This window comes from Bison bison, unplaced genomic scaffold (genome assembly GCF_000754665.1).
Source record: "Bison bison bison isolate TAMUID 2011002044 unplaced genomic scaffold, Bison_UMD1.0 scf7180017864146, whole genome shotgun sequence".
Classification (NCBI taxonomy): Eukaryota; Metazoa; Chordata; class Mammalia; order Artiodactyla; family Bovidae; genus Bison; species Bison bison.
Window position 1 is genome coordinate 10,138,012 of NW_011494718.1, and position 20,499 is coordinate 10,158,510.

The 20,499-nt window shown below is 35.1% G+C and overlaps 1 protein-coding gene across 4 annotated transcripts in view; it reads right to left on the minus strand.

Moving 5' to 3' along the window:
* Positions 1–314: 314 nt before the first annotated feature.
* The window catches only part of ICE2 (interactor of little elongation complex ELL subunit 2), a 66,303-nt gene continuing 46,118 nt past the window's right edge, over positions 315–20,499 (minus strand). For all 4 annotated transcript variants that reach the window (XM_010840776.1, XM_010840777.1, XM_010840778.1 and 1 more), the window contains 4 exons: positions 8,745–8,829; positions 7,247–7,297; positions 4,079–4,337; positions 315–2,382 (listed from right to left, as the gene is read on the minus strand). In XM_010840776.1, the coding sequence (XP_010839078.1) occupies positions 2,260–2,382; positions 4,079–4,337; positions 7,247–7,297; positions 8,745–8,829 (518 nt within the window). In that variant the 3' untranslated portion in view covers positions 315–2,259. The remainder of the gene's footprint in view (positions 2,383–4,078; positions 4,338–7,246; positions 7,298–8,744; positions 8,830–20,499) is intronic.

Consider the following 20,499-nt stretch of genomic DNA (forward strand, 5'->3'; position numbering starts at 1 on the left):
GCAGCTCAAGGTTTATCCAGACCTTCCTCCTTAATTATCAGGTCCTGGTTAGATGACTTCCTTACTTTACTTTCTTGGGGTACTTACCACAAAGATCAGTATTGTGTCTGCCACTAGAAGGTTAGCTCATGGGAAGACCAAAATCTATCTTTGATACTGAGATATTAATCTATTCATATATTCAAGTTCTATCTACTGAGCGACTTATGTATTATGTATGTTATACACAAATGAACAAAACATATATGCCCCGCCTTGGCATAGCTTGTAATCTATTTAAGAAGAAAGACAGTAATAAGTACAATAAACAAATATTCTGATACACGAGTAAGAATTTTATGAGAGTAAACATGGGGACCAATTTTAGGTTGTGTGGCACACAGGTACACTCAAACATTTACTGAATGAAATGTTTATACCTTCACCACAGAGATTATGTAGGCCAGGCTCATTATACCCTTGCCAATACTGACTGTTTTTGTTTTTTTAAAAACATCTTTGCTCGTACTGTCAATGTCACTTTCTTGCTTATACATTCTCAGTACTAAAAATCAATAAAAAGAACACAAATTCAAATATACATTAAAAAAAGAAGCTTGATTAAGCACAAGTGGAAAACAAAAACTAGCTTTATATATATTATCAGAGTTACTCTAATAGATGGCTAAGATAATTTTAAAATAATCTCTTATAAGATCACACATTTTATTGAGTAAAAACTAAAACTAAAAAAATGAAAGTCATGTCTTTCTGGTATTCAGAAGTCTAAAGTAATCATTGCTTAGCTTTTCTAAAAGAGAAAATTACTAGGGAATCCCTGCCTCTCCCATGGTTCACTGCCAAATGATTCACAAGTAGAGTATTTCAGGAAATATGGGTATGTGACAAAAGTTAAAAAAAAATCATGACTATTGAAACAAAGCTTAATATTTTAAAAAGGGAATGGCAGGATGAGGAAACTATATATTAAAATATATAAGACAATTTCATTAATAACTAGTCATTAATTTAAAATATTATATAACCAACCAAAAAACTCAAAACAAAACTTGGTAGTAAAAAGAATATTTAAATGCTACTTACAACAGCTGAGAAGGTCACTGGGGCTAATTTCCTATATTAATATAAAATGCATAAAAAAATTCCAAAACCAAATTTTGCCTTGGATTATAAAGCTTGTATTTTATAAATTAAATGAGTTCATCCCTTCATAAATACAAATAGTTGGCTATAATAACATTAAATGATTGGCCCTTTCCTAAATTCACCTTCATGGTCCTGAAAATTTTAAATTAATTAGTATAGATGAGGAAAAAGAGCTTCTGTTTTACATGTTAGTCTTTCTAGTTGAAATATGAGATTTCTCTGGAAAATACACTCATCTGTTTGTTTTTAGTAGTGTATTTCAACACCTAGCCAGGATTTGTGCCAAGGGACAGAGGCAGTCACCGAACGTGTTACACCACAAGCTTTTTTTTTTTTTTTAAACTAATTGATGATTGCCCAACAAAAAACTGTTAACTTCCTTGTGAATTTACATAGGCAGAGAGCTTTTTATTTTTCTTTTTGGCTTCTGCAATGGAATTTCACCAGTTTTTAAAGGTATTAACTTTGTAACCTGCAACAATCATCATTTTAAATCAGTATAGAAAAACTGTCAGATAGGTCAGAAATAGGGTTTACATAAGTCAAAATTATCTCTGACAGTAGCAAGATTTAACCTTCTGAGCAAACCCCAATAGACCAGCATTACAACTGAAATGATTAACCTAATGTGTAGTTGCTAAGTCATGTCTGACTTTTTGAGACCCCATGGACTGTAGCCTGCCAGGTTCTCCTGTCTATGGGATTCTCCAGGCAAGAATACTGGAATGGGTTGCTATTTCCTCCTCCAGGATTAATCTAATACATAATGATAAATATTGCTCTTGAAAGAGCAAATTATTTTCCTACTTTTTTTTTTGCTAAAGGTCTAGTATAAAAATATTTTCTTCTCTCTGTATTTCCCTGCCACGATAATGCTAAAACATATCTATAGTCTCCTCAAACCTCAGGTGTTAAGGGCATATTAGCCTGTTTGAGTTGGAACACTGCTTCACATAGTCCAAGTGTTTTTTTAAGGCACTCTAAGAACTCTCAAGGACAGTAAAACAAAAACATTCCTGTTGCCTACAGATCTTTCAGGTATATTTTCCCTCAAATTTTTCTAAACTAAATGTTGTGATAACTGGTTTTTCTTTGTTTTCCATGGTACAGTCTTTAAGTTATTTTTCTTTTACTCGAAGCCACTCCTTCATTTTCAACTTGCTGAGCAGGCAGGCTTTTCGTTTCCACGGAAACTGAATTCCTGTGGCTTCGGGTAGGCATTCTTGTCCCACCAATCTAGGAGAAGCAGCAAAGAACAGGACAGTTTAACATGTTTACAATACAGTCAACTCTATTGTTTACACATGAAATAATTACCCTTCAAATTGTCCTTTATATATTTTTAGCCTCTAGCCACTTAACTGCCTCTATGCAAGCTTTAATCTGACAGTTTTAAAGTACGACAATTTCAAATAACAATCAGGGAAGCAGACAGATCAGGGTAAACTGAGAGAAGTAAAGAGGAAAATCACTCTTTTGTGATTTTTTTTAAATTTGGAAAAGTTTGAAATGTTAAATGAGGAAATGAAGGAATGACAGACCTTTAGAGCAATGTGCTTACAATAATGAAACTGAAGGGCAGTGGAAAAGAAGAAATGAAAACTAAGAAGGGAGGGAAAGGAACTATAAGAAGGTCAGCGATGGTAAAGACAGAGAAGAAATTATGAATTCGAGAAACAGACAAAGAGTAAGAAAAACATAAGAGTCCAAAAGAGAAGAAAGATACAAAGAATAAATGTGAAAGGAAGAGAAAATAAGACTCCTGTTTGAAACGAAAACTGAAAAATACCCAACAAAAACTGTAGCTAAAATGACTTAAAATACTGATAACTCATTCTGTCTATTCTTTCACTTGTTCCAACTAATTAACCACATTTATGTATTTTCTTGGCCAAAGTTAACAATGTACAAGAAGTTGTCATTTCTAAAAGGATTCTCTCAATAATAAGAGTGGAGAATTGAAAAATATAAACAACCTTTGTAAACCATAAAACCACTGTAAATTACAAAATAATCCTCAGTATCTGCATTCTAGCTATTTCTCCAAAGGAATTGTGGACATTTGCAGATTAATACAGAAAGAAAAAAAAAACAGAAAATATCTACATGATATACAAGCGATAGATGTTGTGGAGTGAAATATTGAGAAGAATAGAGGACTCAATAATTTTTGACTCAAAGATTTTTGGCAGCAGGAAAGGAAAAGTCAGATTCACTCACAGAGAAGAAAAGTTTTCCTTCAACTAAACTCGAACTGGAACTTCTTACATGATACAAAGAATGGGCTACATGGTAAACAGTATCTCTAACAATGGTTTTACAAAAGTTTCTGAGAAATATCATTCAACTGTTATTTCTAGGAAGGATGCTATAAAGAGTATAACATTAATTATAACTAAAATATTGAGTTATAAAAAATACTTAGCATTAAAACACAATTTACTTAACATTTTATTGTACTTTTAATAAGGCACTGCAGTCACTAATTACTAACACTTGTTTTTATATTTTTCCATATCCTACTTATCAATTTTTAATTGCATCACCATAATTTTATTCTATGTATTCTTCTGCAAATTGCCTCAAATATTTAATGAAATAAAAAAGTATACATAAAAACTGAAAAAAAATTATAACTCTGCTTTTCATAGGAACATAGGGATTTAACTATGTGGTTGCCTTGCTCATGCCCTCACTGGGCAGGCTAATAGAATTTTCTTTAGTTGACTATAAACCTAACAAAAAACAGAAAGTTTTGCTAAAATGATGGGTTCACAAGAGCATACAACTTTACCTATCGTTCCAATAAACACTGTTTTTAGAATGGTGTTGTGATTAACATGGCAAATATGGACACCAGGTTGAAATGCATAGCGAAACAGATTAATAATAAACAACCTAGTGGAACATTTTATTTCAGAAAAGATCCTACCTTTTGTTGCGCTGTGGGACCCAGTGACTTAGGTGGAAAAGTACAAGGTATTCTTCCGTGATGGATATGATATGGTAACAAGAGACTGGGATCTAAAGGGACCCAGGGAACCGAGAGGCTGGAAGGCACACCAGGAAGGCCACAATGTGTTTTATGCAAGTTGTACGCTGTCCTAGTAACTTTTCCATCAGAGGTTTTGTAGATCAGGAGCGAAGAATCTTCTGCGGCGTGAGACAACAAGTAGGAACCCTCCTGCAAGCTAAATTCACACAGTAAAACTCAACTCACTGATTCACTGTGTCAATTTCAATAGCATTTTCTTAATCATGACCTATTAATAAAATAAAAAAACAATTAGGGGAATGGGACATCATCTCTAAAAACACTCTGTTGATCAAATAAGATTTAAGAATCTTCTAATCTATTTTCATGCCTTTTTAGCAACTAGTTTTAGTTCTTATTCCAAGTTCAGGATATATAATTATTTTCTTTTCATTGTTATGTCAGTCAATTTGGAAGTTTTCAATAATTTAATGGGAGACAAATAGTCTGCCTAATTCTCTAATTCCTGGACAACACATAACGAAAAGTACACAGACATATGAGTATGTAAGAACACATACATACCATTTCTATACACAACATTTAATTAAACAAGCACTGTAACTACTTTCTATCTACTAACAGGTGAACAGAGATAGAAAGGTGAATGTGACACACTACACTGAAAAGTTTAAAATAAAGCGGCAGAAACAGTTAACAGAACAATCACAATATGAGGGGCCCTGAGAATAATAGCAACCTAAGCAGTTAATAGGTACTGAATGTTTATCATGAACTAACTGTTGCACTGTTTATGTCCTTTTTGTCATTAAATCCTACACAACAACAACAACAACAACAAATCCTACACAACAAATCTTGAAGGGATAAAATTATTAACTCCATATTAGAGACAAACAAAAATTAGAGATATTAAGTAATTTGCCCAAGTTCTGAGTGCAGGACCTGCATATAAACCCAGGCAATCAAACACCAAAAAAAACCCATACCCTTTATTGTGATCCTCTACTATCACAATAAGAAGTTCTGTCAAATTTGCATTAAACCCTTTCTCTTTAGAAAGCTTTAAGGAATTCAGTGTACCAACATGAAGAGGTAAAAGGATATGATTGACATCCTGTGTGTTCCTTTTTTGTTGTTGTTTTTACACTCTTCCAGTGCAAAGGTACTATGGAGGATATCAGTTCTTCCTCACAATCTATCATTAAAAACAAGGATTAATCATACTTATAAGTCATTCTTCTCTAGAATTTGTGAACATTACCCATCAATGGCTTGTAAATGTGATTAAGGACACAATGTAACAACAAAAGCAAAAATGTGAATAATGTACTTTGGAGATGGAGTAAGGGACTACAATCTAAGAAATATAGGTATTTTTCCAAAGAAGGCATCAGATCAGATCAGATCAGTCGCTCAGTCGCGTCCGACTCTTTGCGACCCCATGAATCGCAGCACGCCAGCCTCCCTGTCCATTACCAACTCCCGGAGTTCACTCAGACTCACGTCCATCAAGTCAGTGATGCCATCTAGCCATCTCATCCTCTGTCGTCCCCTTCTCCTCCTGCCCCCAATCCCTCCCAGCATCAGAGTCTTTTCCAATGAGTCAACTCTTCGCATGAGCTGGCCAAGTACTGGAGTTTCAGCTTTAGCATCATTCCTTTCAAAGAAATCCCAGGGCTGATCTCCTTCAGAATGGACTGGTTGGATGGCCAATACCATTAATCATCAGGGAAATGCAAATCAAAACCACAGTGATATACCACCTCACTCCTGTCAGAATGGCTATCACCAATAAGACAATAAATAAGTGTTGGCAAGGATGTGGAGAAAAAGGAATCCTTGTACACTACTGGTGGGATTATAAATTATGCAGCCACTATGGGAAAGAGTAGGGAGGTACCTCAAAAAATTGAAAATTGAACTGTCATATGATCCAGCAATTCTACTCTTGGGTATTCATCATATATCAAAAGATATATAAACACCAATGTTCACTGCAGTATTATTTATAAAAGCCAAGATAGAGAAGCAAGTTAAGTGTCTACTGATGAACAGATAAGTAAGATGTGATAAAAGTACAATGGAATACTGCTGCTGCTGCTAAGTCGCTTCAGTCGTGTCCGACTCTGTGCGACCCCATGGACTGCAGCCCACCAGGCTCCTCCGTCCATGGGATTTTCCAGGCAAGAGTGCTGGAGTGGGACACCATTGCCTTCTCCGACAATGGAATACTACTCAGTCATAAAAAATGAAATCTTGCATTTGCAGCAACATGGCTGTATCTAGAAGTTATTGTGCCATGTGAAACAAGTCGGAGAAAGACAAATACCATACGACCTTACGTATATATGGAATCTGAAAAGCAAAAGAAACAAAAGTAAGATAGACTTACAGACACATAAACAAAAGGGTGGTTGCTGACTGAGGATAGTATGTGTGTGGAGAAACAGGCACAGGGGGCTGAGGAGGTACAAACCTCCAATTATAAATAAGTCACAAGGATGTAACACACAGCATAAAGAATATAATTGTAACAACTTTGTATGGAGATATATGGTTATTAGACTTATTGCAATCACTTCATAATGTATGAAAATATCAAATCACTATCTAGTATACCTGAAACTAACATAATATTGTACACTAACTATATTTCAATTAAAAAAGAAAAGAAATACAAGCAGCCACTAGAAGCTGAAAATTAGGCAAGGAAACAACTGATTCCTAAGAGCCTCCAGAAGGGGCCAGCCCTGCTGACACAAGTTTAGTCCATTGAAGAGAATTTCAGATCTTTGAGCTGCAGAACTACAAGAGAATAAATTTGAGTTGTCTGAAGCCATTAAGTTTGTGATAATTTGTTACAGTGGCAATAGGAAGCCATTATAATATCTGTACAGAAAAAAATGTTTAACTGTAAGCTCAGTAAAGCCAGATGTTATTATATTTCCTTCCTATTTATATTTTCACAATTCCACTTTGACACAACAGAATAAATTTTGTATTTCTAGGTTATTTTCTGTCTATTCCTAACAAGATGTATTCAAAGTTTTTTCACCCAAGAAAATTAGACATACCAATGAAAAACGCCTCCAGAGTACTTACCTACTTAATTTTCTTAGAATGTGTTGGAGGATGTTAAATAAACTTGAAATCCTATTAAACAGAAGAAATCCAAATAAAATTAAGGAACAAAAAAACTTACTCTTAACAACTGTAACTCCTTGGGAAAAGAAATGTCTCAATAACAAAACAACAGATGAAATAATGTAAAACAAATATCTAAATGTATTTCTAACTTGACTGAATTTTAGTATTTACTTCATTTTTGCCATTTTCTGATTTCCCTTAAAAATCATAAAGTATTTTGGCTTGTGTCAGTCAGAGCAGTGATGAGTAAAGAGATCACTATTTTAAGCTATGATTTTTTTTTAAAGAATGTATTTCCCTTTGAGTTCGTGTTTTTTAAAAAAATGTTTTTGTTTTTATGGCTATACCACGCAGCATATGGGATCCTAGTTCCCCCACCAGGCATCAACCCCCCTGCACTGGTTCATGGAGTCTTAACCACTGGACTGACAGGAAAGTCTCTCAAACTATAAATGTTTTAATAAGTTTCTAAGTTTAAAATTTTTGAAGTTTAAAACGTCTTTAGCAGAATTAATCTGCAGAGGAGTTCGCCTTTTAGAGATGGTGGTGGTGAATTTCAAAGAAATTGAGAGGTACTTTAAATGAATAAAAGGAAATGAAATATAAGATACTGATTTAAATATCTCTTCTAGACCTACATTCATTCCCTTGATTATTTATTTAAAAAATGGTTTTCATTGGGAGAGGTAGAGCAGGCAGTGCATAAATGTACAGAAAAGCTTTTCTATTCACATATGTAAATAAAAAGTTACCCATCAAAAGAAGTAATACTTATAACAGATGTTTAAGTATAAGCAAGGAAGTCAAACTTGAATCTACAGCCTTCAAAAACTATGACAAGCCCCAAAGCTGGAACTACAGAACTAATATAAGTCAGGGCGATTTCCCATCCTTTCAGATGAATCAAACATATTAACTACCAACTGTCATCCTAGCTCAGCAGTGTGCTCTGGGGAAAGTCACTCCAAGTTCCAGTTTCCTCATGTATAAAATGTAGATTAAAGGTACCACCAGTTCTTCCTGGAAAGTTGTGAGATGCAAATTAAATTAATTTCAATCTGATGTACAGTAACAGTTGGTAGAAGAACAAATTTTTAGAAGTTAGAATACCTGAATGAGTGTATATATCCCTGAGCTCAAAGTCTGACTGGCCTATTTATTCCCACCTCTGGAAAGAAGTGAAATATGTGTGCCCATACTTCACCAAGATGGAAGACTCCTCTATTGTTTTAGCCTCCTTTGTCTTAAGTAGAAATACTGGTGCCACTAGAACATTTAATTTGGAGATGGAAATGATTAATGTAAAATGGATCACAAACTGGGTCAAGGAAAGCCTCAATTTATAAAAGGACGAAAGTCTTGAAAATAAATAATTTAAACCAATATTTAGTGATAAAGGAAAATTAATGATCACGTTAACAAGCTTTTAAATTCCTACCACAAAATTTCTTACTTGAGTGCTGAAAGTTTTTCTTTCAATTCTTCTGAGGTAATTTCTTCAAGCAGGAAAAGCTTTGATGTAAATGCATCAATATGTCCTAAAATAAAAGATCAAACTTAAAAAGAACAATTGCTGTATTTAAAAATCAAAAAAGCTAAGTTATCCAATCTTTTTAAAGATGTTTTTACACAATTGTCATAATTATAAAGGAACTTTATATTCTAAAAAGAGAAATAGACATTTTATTAAGTTTATTAAGTAAAGCTGTACTTTAAAATAATACCAGAAGTCAGATTATAAAGGAATATGTATTAATTCTAAAATATTTGCTGAACATAGAAAAGTTTATACATGTCCACATCAAAAAAATCATCTCTAAGTCTACAATTTAAGAACTGTTGAAACAGTGGTTTCTAATTTCTAGTAAAACTTTCATTTTTATGGAAATTAAATTTTTAGAGAGCTTCCCAGGTGGTGCTGGGGTTCCCAGTGGTTCAGCAGTAAAGAATCTGCCTGGAATGCAGGCACCATAGGAGATGTGGGTTTGATCCCTGGGTCAGGAACATCCCCTGGAGCAGAGCATGGCAACCCACTCCAGTATTCTTGCCTGGAGAATGCCATGGACAGAAGAACCTGGTGGCCTACAGTCCACAGTGTTGCAAAGAGCCATGACTGAAGCGACTTAGCATTCATGTATGCATGTACCATAATATTATAAAAGCAAGCAGATAAAATATAGTTTGGGTATGATAAATACATTACTCAGACAAACTTGGTTAAGGTAAAAACTTGGCTTAATTATTCACAATAGCCAAGATGTGCATAACCTAAGTGTCCACCAACAGATGAAAGGATAAAGGTGTGATACACACACAAATAATGGAATATTATTCATCCATGAATTGGATGCTAAGTGAAATAAGTCAGAAAGAGAAAGATATATACTGCATGATAACTTATATGAGGAATCCGGGGGAATAAAAGTCAAACTCAAAGAAAGAAGTAGAAAAGTGGTTCTCAGGGGTTGGGGGCTAAAAGGGCACAAACCTTCAGCTACAAGATGAATAAGGTCTGAGGATCTAATGTATAACACAGTGACTCTAGCTGATAATAGTAGATTATATAACTGATATTTGCTAAGAGAGTACAACTCAAATGTTCTCATCCAAAAAAAAAAAATACCTGGAGATGATGGATTTGTTAATTCAACTAGATGAGAGGAATTCTTTTACAATGTATACATACATCAAATCATTATGATGTATGATTTAAATATCTTAAAATGTTATTAGTTATACCTCAATAAACCTTAAAAAAATCTAGCTTATTTTTTAATTAAAGCACATGATAAGATTTCCTACGATTAAAAAAAAAAAAATCAAAATAGTCTGCTCCAAGTCTTACTTTCTTATAAACATGACCTAATTCTAGAATTCAAAGAAACAAAACAGCAAACTCTCATGATTACACTTGCACATGTTCTCCCACAAAACAGGTTGAGACACAACACTGAGGCCTGGGAATGTGCCAGGGAAGTGATACAAAAAATGGCGTTTAGTTAAATGTTATATAATCACATTCATACAAAACCCATGTTATTACACCAGTCAAAAACATCAATCGCTAAGAGTATAATATTCACTAATGCTGAAAATAGTATCACTTTAATTTTTTTAGCTTCCAAAATTTGGTTATCAGAACACATGACCTGGATAGTTGACATCAATCATAATACAAAAAACCTGCAAATAATTTAGTATCTCATTTCTTATCTTGCCCCCTTTCATTTCATCTGCTTTGTGCTCATAAAAAAGAATTAGAAATATTTTTACCAGATACTTTTCTTCTAAGACAACAAATCTTTTCCCATGCCTACTTATTCTTTCCTGTGCCAAGTTTCGGTTTCACCTCTGCATTTCTAACACTCATTACACAGTGACGTTTCTAATAAAAAGGACACAGTTTAATGGTTTAAAGACTGTCAAAAGGCAATAAATATTAAGCACAATAAAACAGTTTAGACATTTACTAAATGTGTCTTTGAGGAAACTCACAGTTCTTACCTTTTTAAAGCAATCTCAATGAAAAGTATGTATTATAGTATATGTCAAATACAGTTAGTCTAAAATATACAGAGAATACTGTACTAAGTTCCATGAGGGCTTCAATTCTCTCAACATTGGAACATTTTAACCAGTGGGCCTCAAATGAGTTCAGATGTTTATTTCCTCAGTCCTTGGGGCAACTGCACAAGACTTGGGATGGCAACAGCTTTCTGGCCTCGTAGACTCTTGCATATCACAGTATGCTATCCAAATACTTTTTTAAGTGTGTCAAGGTTGGAAAGGTTAGTTAATACAAATCAGGGCTTTACATACATGCATGAATTCATACATATATATATATACACACACACACACATACATGTATATAGGCAGTCCCTATTCTACATGTAGTAGGGGATGATAAAAATAATCATGCATAAGTCAAAATTATGCAAGCGATTTTAATAATCAATGGGAAAAATTACAATTGCTCCATTACCTTTAAGATTTTTTGATCAAAACATTATAAATTCCCCATCAGTAATAAATGCATGGAGAAATGAAGACAGTAAAAACTAATCTTTATTTAGTAGACTATAAATTGCAAACACTGAAATTTAAAGTATTATTTCATTATAAAACTCATTAATAGTAGTCTGAATAGTGCTTGTCACTTTCTCCTGTTACAACTTATGATAGGGAGCAAGCACCTTTTCTATGCTGTGGAGGGGTTTCACACTTGCTGATCATTGTTGGATCAGCTCCCAACGTTATACCCTTTGCACTTTTAAGGTCATGAAATATCTCAAAGTGTTTCTTCAATGTAAAATACTGTGCCAGGGTCATTTCTTCATCCTTTATGCCACAAGCACTTTCCTTATTTATGTGAGTCAGTTCACTTTCACTAAGTTCCTCTGGTGGCTCATCTTGTCTCTTGAACCTCAGCAGTGTCAACATTTCTACTGTCAGTTATTTCTTCTATAACTCCATTTATATTCAATTCAAATTCCATTTGCAGCAGTATGGTCTTTTGTTTCTTTGCTGTGCTTTAATCTTTGTTGGCCAATTCCCTCTTCTGATTATCCACTTTTACAAAACATCATGTGAGTTTATCACTGGGAGACAAGGAGGGAACACAACTAGACATTTTGCTTTCTATGCATGATCTCAGTAACAGGTACACAGCGACCAAAAACAGACAGACTCTTAAAGGAGTGATATGATTGGTGACTGGTCATGACGCAAGTCTGTTATTTATGTAGTGATCTGTGAACTGAAGAGTCAGCAGTAAAGTTGGTAGTTTACACAATTACAGTTAATATGCCTTTGTAACTGACATTTGTGGATATCAGAATAGCACAAAGGAAGGACTGCTTGTATGTCGACTGCAGAATTGATATACATTAGATAACTGAAAAGTAGATACAGAAGTTGTGGTAAGATGACTTTTGGAATTTTCTTTAGGGAGTACATATTAGTGTTTGGGGCAAGAGGGAAAAAATAACACAGCAATCTAAAGGAAGAGAAGAACATGTTCATAGCAAAGCAGGGAAACAAAAAACAAGTATTTTTACTCTACCTAAAAAGGAGACTAGGAGCTACAGGAAAGGTATTCAAGGTATGGTCCCTGGACTACCAGCATTAGCACCACCTTAGAACATGCTACAAACGCTAAAGTCTTAGGTTCCAATCCAGACCTATCGAATCAGACACTCCTAGGGTCAGGGCCAATAATCTTCAATCTAACAAGCTCTACAAACGACTGCGACACACAGTCAGTTTAGATAACTGCTGAACTGGAGTCCTATAAATCAATACACTCTTCAGTTCAGTAAGTGATATTTTGTATCTCTTGTGTTTTGTATGATACGCTGTATCTGAATCTCTCAATCACACATGTAAACTCTACTCTCACTTTTCTCGCCAAAAGATGTAATGTCAAAAAAAACAAAGAAAGCAAGCTCTAACGCACTGGTCCCCGGCTTTGATTTCTGAGAAGAAACTGTCTTAAATTTCTTTGAAATTTTGAGATCATAGAGCTGGGCAGGGAAAACTAACAATGAAATGCCACAGTTAAATGGAGGAGCGGCTAGCAAAGGTTGAGTGAGGAAAACACAGGTCACAACTTAGAAAGGACGAGGGTGCATGATTGCATGGGAAAGAAATAGGAGCACGTGGAAATCTTCTGGTTAAGACTTTATCCCAGTTTCTAAGACACAATGAATTATTTGTATTCAGTCACACTGATTAACATTGTTATACACACAGTGAGCGCTTCATTTTTGTTACCTCTGACCTCCTCCCTCCCCGTTTTTTCCTAGCCCTGTTTAAGGTTTACAGCAAAGTTATAAACACTTAAAAATTGTGACCAGGACTTCCCTGGTGGCACAGTGAATGAGGATATGCCTGCCAATACAGGGGACACAGGTTTGATCCCTGGTCAGGGAGGATTCAAAATACTGCAAAGTAGCTAAAGCCCGTGCACCACAACTACTGCACCTGCATGCTGCAACTACTGGAGCCCATGTGCTTAGAGTCTGTGCTCCACAACAGGAGACGCTACTTAATGAGAAGCCCGTGCACTGCAATGAAGAGATGCCCCTGCTCGCTGCAACCAGAAAAGTCCATGTCCAGCAACAAAGACCCAGCAAAACCAAAAATAAATAAATAAATACTTGAAAAAAACTGACTAAATTCTGATCCTGCCACTGGTGGACTCTGTGGCATATATGAGGGTTTCTTTTTGTTCTTGTTGTTGCTGTTTTAAATAAGCAGCATCTTTCATTTTCAACAACAAAGTCATCCTTAATAAACCCGAGGATTCTATACAGCACAACTCTGAGGATGACCATTCATATGGAATGGACTGGGCACACTGTTTCTTGGACGGTGTACAATGTGGAGATAATAAAAATATTTTCTATTTTATATGTAACAGAACTCTACAACAACATTCAAAGGAGAGGACCACCTGTCACTCCACTTACTTAACATGAATAATGTTTAGTTTTTAATTTCTTTAGAGAAAAAGTAAAAGCTATAATATTTTCTTCTTGTATTCCAATGGCTTGTCTTACACACATCTAGGAAAAGTAAAATGAATAAAGTATATAAATTCTGTGGTTTGTTATCTACCATTTCCCTTCTCCTTGACTTTTTACTGTTCCTTCAACCAATTATGCAAGCCAACTTCACTCTCTAAAAAATACTTATTGAGCACCTCTGTGTGTCAGATACTGTTCCAGGTGCTTATGATATATCAATAAACAAAACAGACAGAGACAGGCCATAAATACTATGAGTGATTAAATTACATAATTTGTTAGTGGTTACCAGAAAAAGGGAATGGGACTATATTCAGAGCCAAAAAACCAGAAGAAGAAACACACTTGGAGATGTGAGTCTGGCACTGAGGGCTGCTTCTCTCTTAGGAGCACCTGTTAATCTGGAGAAAGCAACTGAGACCTAAGAGATGAACCAGAGTTTTCAATAATCTCTCAGGATTAGAAGAACAAAAACTGCTCTATGAATTACATAAACAAATGTTCTGAGTTGGGACACAGGCTCAGTGCTTCTCTACAAGGACTTATAGCTTCAACATACAGTGGCACACATGGATAAGATTTATTATAGCAAAAGGATACAAATAAAAGGAGAATCCAAAAAAGGCAAAGAAGTGTGGGATAAAGTTCAGAGAAAATGAGATGCTATCTTCAAAAGTCCTTTGTTGGCTTTCTATTCGGGATGATAAAAAAGCTCTGGAAATGGACAGTGATGATGGTTACATGGCACTATGAATGTACTTAATCACAGTAAATCATGCACTAAAATCATACAGTAGGACCTCCCTAGCAAGCCAGTGGCTAAGACACTGTGCTTCCAGTGCAGGGGGCATGAGTTAGATCCCCGATCGGGGAACGACGAGCCCACATTCCGTGGCCATAAAATAAACAGATAATTTTTAAAAAATGTGTAGTAAATTGTACCCTGGAATTGTTAAAATGGTACATTTTATGCTACAAACATTTTTCTACAATTAAAAAAAAAAAAGGCCTTTCTCACTGGAGCCACACAAGATCCACTTAATTCCTCCAGCAACATCTTTTTGTACCAGATAAACTTAATGAAGACTCAGCACTCAATGCTTTTATTGGGGGATGCATCATGCAGGCAACCCTCTGCCTAACACATACCAAAATTCCAGACACTCAGCAAGCAGATGTTCAGAATAAGCCATAGTATTTATACAAACAGTGTAGGTACAATGAGCCCTCCTTATCAGCTAATGGACGTTTTACATCAGCGTAGGAAACTGTTTACTAGCCAAGTTCCCAGATGCTAGCAGACAGCCAGCCTTGCAAGCAGGTTTTTCCAAAGACTGGCAATGTCAGACCATGAATGGCAACATCCCAGCAGTAAGTGGGAAACATACTGGGCTTTCTAGGGTGCAAAGCCAAGCTTCAAACTACCTAACTCCCTGTAATTGGATTACAGTGAATCCAGATTGCTAGTGTAGTCAAGAGTAATACAGGAAGACAACACTGTAGCTTTGACATCAAGTCCAGAATTTTTCATATACAATTTTCTGGCCCCTGATAAAGAATATTCTGACATACAATGAAGAAACATGGAATAAACAAGAAGAGAGAAAAACAACATGGCACGGAACGAAGTGTCCCTGTAAAAAGATATGCTGAAACCCTAAATTCCTACTCCCTCAGAAAGTGACTTTCTTTGGAAATAGAATTGTTGTAGATGTAATTAGCTATGATGGGTGGACCTTTAATTCAATATGAACGGTGTCCTTATAGGAAAAGGACAGAGACATACAGGAAAAAAGATCCTGCATGATGACAGAGGCAGAGATGAAAATGATATATCTACAAACCAGTAATGCCAAGGATTGCTGGCAAACACCAGAAGGAAAAAGGGGCAACAAAGGATTCTCTCTTATAGGTCTCAGAAGGAGCATGGCCTTTTAAAACCTTCATTTTAAACTTCCAGCCTTCAGAATTGTGAAACAAGAAGTATCTATCGTGTTAAGCTATCCAGTTTGTGGTACTTTGTTATGGAAGCCTTATAAAATTAACACACACACAAATAATAGAAAAGACTTGCAAAGACTCTAGATAACAGAGGTATTAGATACAGACTTTAAAGCAATTCTGCCTAATACACCTAAGATGGATTCACTGTGCCTAAGACATAATGCTTTTGAACTGTGGTGTTGGAGAAGATTCTTGAGAGTCCCTTGGACTGCAAGGAGATCCAACCAGTCCATCCTAAAGGACATCAGTCCTGGGATTTCTTTGGAAGGAATGAAGCTAAAGCTGAAACTCCAGTACTTTGGCCACCTCATGAGAAGAGCTGACTCATTGGAAAAGACTCTGATGCTGGGAGGGATTGGGGGCAGGAGGAGAGGGGGACGACAGAGGATGAGACGGCTGGATGGCATCACTGACTCGATGGACGTGAGTCTGAGTGAACTCCGGGAGTTGGTGATGGACAGGGAGGCCTGGTGTGCTGCGATTCACGGGATGGCAAAGAGTCGGACACGACTGAGTAACTGAACTGAACTGAAGACATAATTGAGACTTTTTATAGCAATTATACAAAAGAATTTCTACAGAAATGTATAAAAAGAACCAAATGAAAAGTCTAGAACTAAAAAAATACAGTAGATGAAATTAAGGACTCAGGTGATGGGTGAAATAGTGTATTAGGGATAGTTGAAGAGGAAATTAGTAAACTAGAAGAAAATACTGAGAATCATGCGTGAGGAGTCAAAAGGAGGGTAAATACAGAAGAGCATGTAAGGGATGTTCAGAACACAGTAAGATGTAACATAATACAACCTAGATCCAGAAGAGAAAGCAAATGAGCAGGAAGTGATGTCTGGTGAAGATAGTGACTGAGAATTCTCCCAAACTGGTAAAGGTCATCAAGTCACATACCAAGGAGCAATATGTTATAAAATGAACATGTACAAAGGAATATTTACAACAACAAAAGACTAACATAGGTACAACGTAGGACAATTGTTGAAAGGGGGAGAGATAAAATTTAAAGTCTGATAAAGAAAAGAAACATATTACTTGCAAAGCAGCATAAATGGATAAACAGCTGACTTTTCAACAGAAACAAAGCCAGGAAACATGGAGTGGGGGAGGGGCAGGTTGGGAGTCTGAGGTTAGCAGATGTAAATTACTATATACAGGATGGATAAACAACAAGGTCTTACTGTATAGCACAAGGAATTATATTCAATATCCCATGATTAAAATATAATGGAAAATAATATAAAAAGAACATGTGTATATATATATATACACACACATACACGTATATATGTAGTGTAACTGAATCATCTTGCTCTACAACAGATATCAACGCAACACTGTAAATCAACTATACTTCAATTTAAAAACAGCAAACATTGAACTGATAATTAGAAACTCCTCTAAAAGAAAGCTCTAGGCCCGCAGGCTTCACACGTCAATTTTACCAAACATTTAATTAAGAAATAACACTGATTTTTACAGAAATTCTACCAGATAACAGAAAAAGAGGAAACAGATCCCAAATCACTTTAAGACATAAACTTAATCTTAATACCAATACCTCACAAGGAAACTTACAGGTCAATCTCACTTATAAACACAAATGGCAAGATAAATATTAATAAAATGAATCTACCAATTGTTGGACAGAGGCATGGGGTCGCAAAGAATTGGACATGACTGAGTGACTGACAATTTCACCAATATTTAAAAAGAGTAATATATCATGAACAAGCCGGAATTATGGCAGGAACACAAGTTTGGATTAGCATTTTAAAATTAATTAATATGATTCATCACATTAGTAGAATAAAAAGGTTATACCATCATATAATCTCAATAAATACAGAGAAAATATCTGAAAATTTCTTTTTTTACCCATTCATTATTAAAATTCTTAACTAGGCATAGAAAGGAACTTCTTTCTTCAAACAAAAGGCATACACAAACACCCATACAAAACACTACATAAAATGGTGAAATGTTGAAAATCTCCTCCTTTAAGATTAAAGACAGACAAAGACGCCCATTATTTATCTTCTATTTGAATTCTAGGCAAAGGGAGCAAGGAATAAACAGGTATAATGATTGTAAAGAAGAAGTAAGATGGTCATTATTTGCCAAGAACATAATTGTTTAACTTGAAAATATAAATTATTAGAATGAGCTTAGCCAAGTTACTAAGATACAAGATCAACATACAAAATTAATATGCAAATAAATCCTGTATTATCAGTAACAGCCTAATAAGAAAATAAAATTTCAGAAATATCATTTATAATAACATATCAGCCAACAACAAAAATATTTAACAAAAGATGTGCAAGAACTTTACAAAGAAAATCATAAAGATATTAATAGAAATTGAAGATATAAATAGAAGAATATCTAAAGTTCACAGATTGACGGATTTGTTATTATAAAGCTGTTAATCTGTTCCACATTGACTGAGTCAATGCACTTCCTAACAAAAAGCCCAATCTTCCTGTTGCTGTTGGCTGAAACTGACAAGCTGATTCCCAAATCTGTAAATGCAAAGAGCCAAGAATAGCCAAGAAATTCTTGAAGAAAAACAAGCTGACACGGAACTACTCCATACTCTGTAATGACCTATATGGGAAAAGAATCTTAAAAAGAGTGGATATATGTGCCTGTATAACTGATTCACTATGCTGCACACCTGAAACTAACACAACATTGCAAATCAAATATACTCCAATAAAAATTAATTAAAAATAAAAAGTTGACAAGATTTGCTTCATCAAACAGTAAAAGATTTTATAAAACTAATGCAATTAAGACAGTGCTAACTGTCTAGCTAGAGTAATTACTGTAACTAGAGTAATTAAAACAGGATAAAGAAATAGGGAGTCCAGCTTAGATTCATATATATAACTCAAGTAAAATGGGACAGCAGAGAATGGATAGTCTTTTTCAATAAACGGTGCTGAAAACTGGAAAAAAAAAAACAACTTAATATTCCAGGCAAAAATAAATACCACATAAACTATGTGTCTGGAAAATAGAAAATAATTTTAGGAAGGTTTCCAGAAGATGTTATATTCATGATGCTGCTGTAAGGAAGACTTGTTAAACCAGGCAAAAAAACACTAATCATAAAGAAAATGGCTAAATATTGGTCTTTATTAAATCCAAAAGATACCATTAAGAGACTGAAAAGGCAAGAGCAGGAGAAAATTACTTGTAACATTTAAAACCAACAAAGAACTAACAAGCAAATAAACAAAAACTTGACAACAGTGAAAGAGGTTTGAAAAGGCAATTCACAAAAGTGAATATCCAAATGATTATTAATCGTATGAAAAAGTGTCCAACCAAGGAAAAGCAAATTAAAACAATAATGAGAGGGGGGAGGGAGAGAGAAAAAAAAAAATAATGAGATGTTAATAATACATACCCACCAGTGTGACAAATTAAACTGATAATGCCAAGTTTGGGCAAGGATGTGGAGAAGATATAACCCTCACATGCTGCTAATATAAGTGTATACTGGTATAATCATTTTGGAAAGCTTTCTGGAATTATCTAACTGAAGATAATGTAGCTTAAGCTATGACCCAGTAATTCCACTCTCAGGTATGTGCCCAATAGCAATACATACACATTGCTCTAACAGACACTTATGTTCATAGCTGCATTAACAGACACAACCGAAACAGGCTCCCAAAGTTAAATGCATAAATAAATGGTGGTATATTCTTAAAAAGGAAAATGTGAAAAAGAAAAATATTGTTACATACAACATAAACTTGAAAAACTATTAAGCAAAAGAAGGTATAAATGAAAGAACTTTATAATTCCATCCGTACAGAGCTGGCGAAACCCAAATGATTACGTTAGAAGGCGGGACACTGGTTATTAGTGGAGAAGAAGAAGGCTATATAGGCAAGTGGCAAAAGGTGGGTCTCTGGCAGTTTTCAGCTTCTTGATCTGGGTGTGAGTTACAGAGGTGCAGACTTTGTTATGTAATTCCTTGAGCTGTACATTTTTCACTTTTCTCCTGCATTGGCAGGTGCGTTCTTTACCACCTGGGAGGTCCTTTTCTTTTCACTTTTCTGAATGTATGTTATACTTAAAAAATAACATATATGAAAGAAAAATATTATCAAAGCAAAGGTATATGTTACAACTGACAGTATTTTAGGACAGAAGTAGTACTACGTAGATCTTTTTGAAAATTATGCATAAATATAGAGAAGTTCTCAGTTTTTTGCTGTTGTTTTAGCCTGCTTTTAATCTTTGGTTAAGAAATCCTTTTTTACCACTATGAGGTACCATTTCACACCAGTCAGAATGGCTGCGATCCAAAAGTCTACAAATAATAAATGCTGGAGAGGGTGTGGAGAAAAGGGAACCCTTTTACACTGTTGGTGGGAATGCAAACTAGTACAGCCACTATGGAGAACAGTGTGGAGATTCCTTAAAAAACTGGAAATAGAACTGCCTTATGATCCAGCAATCCCACTGCTGGGCATACACACTGAGGAAACCAGAAGGGAAAGAGACACGTGTACCCCAATGTTCATCGCAGCACTGTTTATAATAGCCAAGACATGGAAGCAACCTAGATGTCCATCAGCAGATGAATGGATAAGAAAGCTGTGGTACATATACACAATGGAGTATTACTCAGCCATTAAA